General features: G+C 45.2%; 1 protein-coding gene across 1 annotated transcript in view; it reads right to left on the bottom strand.

Moving 5' to 3' along the window:
* The window catches only part of myo18ab (myosin XVIIIAb), a gene marked incomplete at its 3' end in the record, with an annotated part of 65,905 nt that overhangs the window by 19,157 nt on the left and 45,553 nt on the right, over positions 1-1,195 (bottom strand). Inside the window, 1 exon segment of the mRNA XM_037677746.1 lies at positions 670-735. Within this exon segment, the coding sequence (XP_037533674.1) occupies positions 670-735 (66 nt within the window).

The following is a 1,195-nucleotide window of genomic DNA, read 5'->3' as shown; positions in this document are numbered from 1 at the left end:
TGTCCCAGAATACTTCTCCTGACGTTGACCCATGTCCCACTCAAAGAACCATCCCTCCACTCAGGACATCCCTCTTCTCACCTCTGGTGCTCATTCTTCTGCAGCTGCTTGTGAATTAAATCATTTCCAGACCTCTCTCTGGACCGCATGTGGACTAGCTCCAGCTGGTCCTTCTGGGGGCAGAACTGTAGTTGGGGCTGGACTGGGTGGCCCCTGAACAGACTGCTCTGGTTCTGCTCTCAGATTCATGAGCTGGAGCTCCTGCCTGAACGTTCCTGTTCACTGAGCGACCATCAGTGAGCTCAATATTCTCACAATATTATATACAATATTCTTGAGCTGAACGTTTGACACGTTCATGACATGATACTGCTACACTCTGTCTGTTGTTCTTACAGTTTATATATTTTATACTTTACAAAACAACTTTAAACATATAAACTTTTATTACACAATTAGATATGAAATGTATTTTTTACGTCGATTCATAAAAAGCTGCTCTCCAACATCTTTGAACATGTGAACTGTGTGAACTGCTGGAGGTTTCCAGAAAACGTAATTTCTAACTAATTCTGCTTCTTTCTGTGCAGCAGAGTCTAGTTTAAGAAGAAATGTATATCTAGAAACATGATGTAAAAATTCCATCAGGTCGTGCATGAGCGCGCTCACCCTGCTCAGCCCCATGTGGTAGTTGCTCTTCTCCAACTCCAAGGACTCCAGCAGCTCCTCCACAGCCTGAAAAGCAGCAGAACACACAGTAAGTACACAGCAACAGGATCGGACAGGGCTGCAAACATGGACCAGCACTGAGACCAGATCCCTCAGGGTCTGAAACCATCAACATGTCAGATGATCTGAGACCTGATGGAGACCAGCCATGGGTCTAAAGTCCTGACAACTGATGAGACACCTCAGAACCTGGCAAACTTCTTCAGTCCTGTACAGGACTCACACTGGACTTCATCACATGGAGACCACACTGTCCATCCATCCATTTGTTCTACCATCCATCCATCCACCCACCCATTTGTTCAACCATCCATCCATCATCTATCCATCCATCCATCCATCAACCCATTTGTTCAACCATCCATCCATCATCCATCCATTTGTTCAACCATCCATCCATCATCTATCCATCCATCCATCCATCAACCCATTTGTTCAACCATCCATCCATCATCCATCCATCCAT

Source organism: Nematolebias whitei, chromosome 6 (assembly GCF_014905685.2).
Source record: "Nematolebias whitei isolate Nwh7 chromosome 6, NemWhi1, whole genome shotgun sequence".
Lineage (NCBI taxonomy): Eukaryota > Metazoa > Chordata > Actinopteri > Cyprinodontiformes > Rivulidae > Nematolebias > Nematolebias whitei.
The sequence above is the reverse complement of the archived record's forward strand: the minus strand, read 5'-3'. Positions and strand labels throughout refer to the sequence as shown.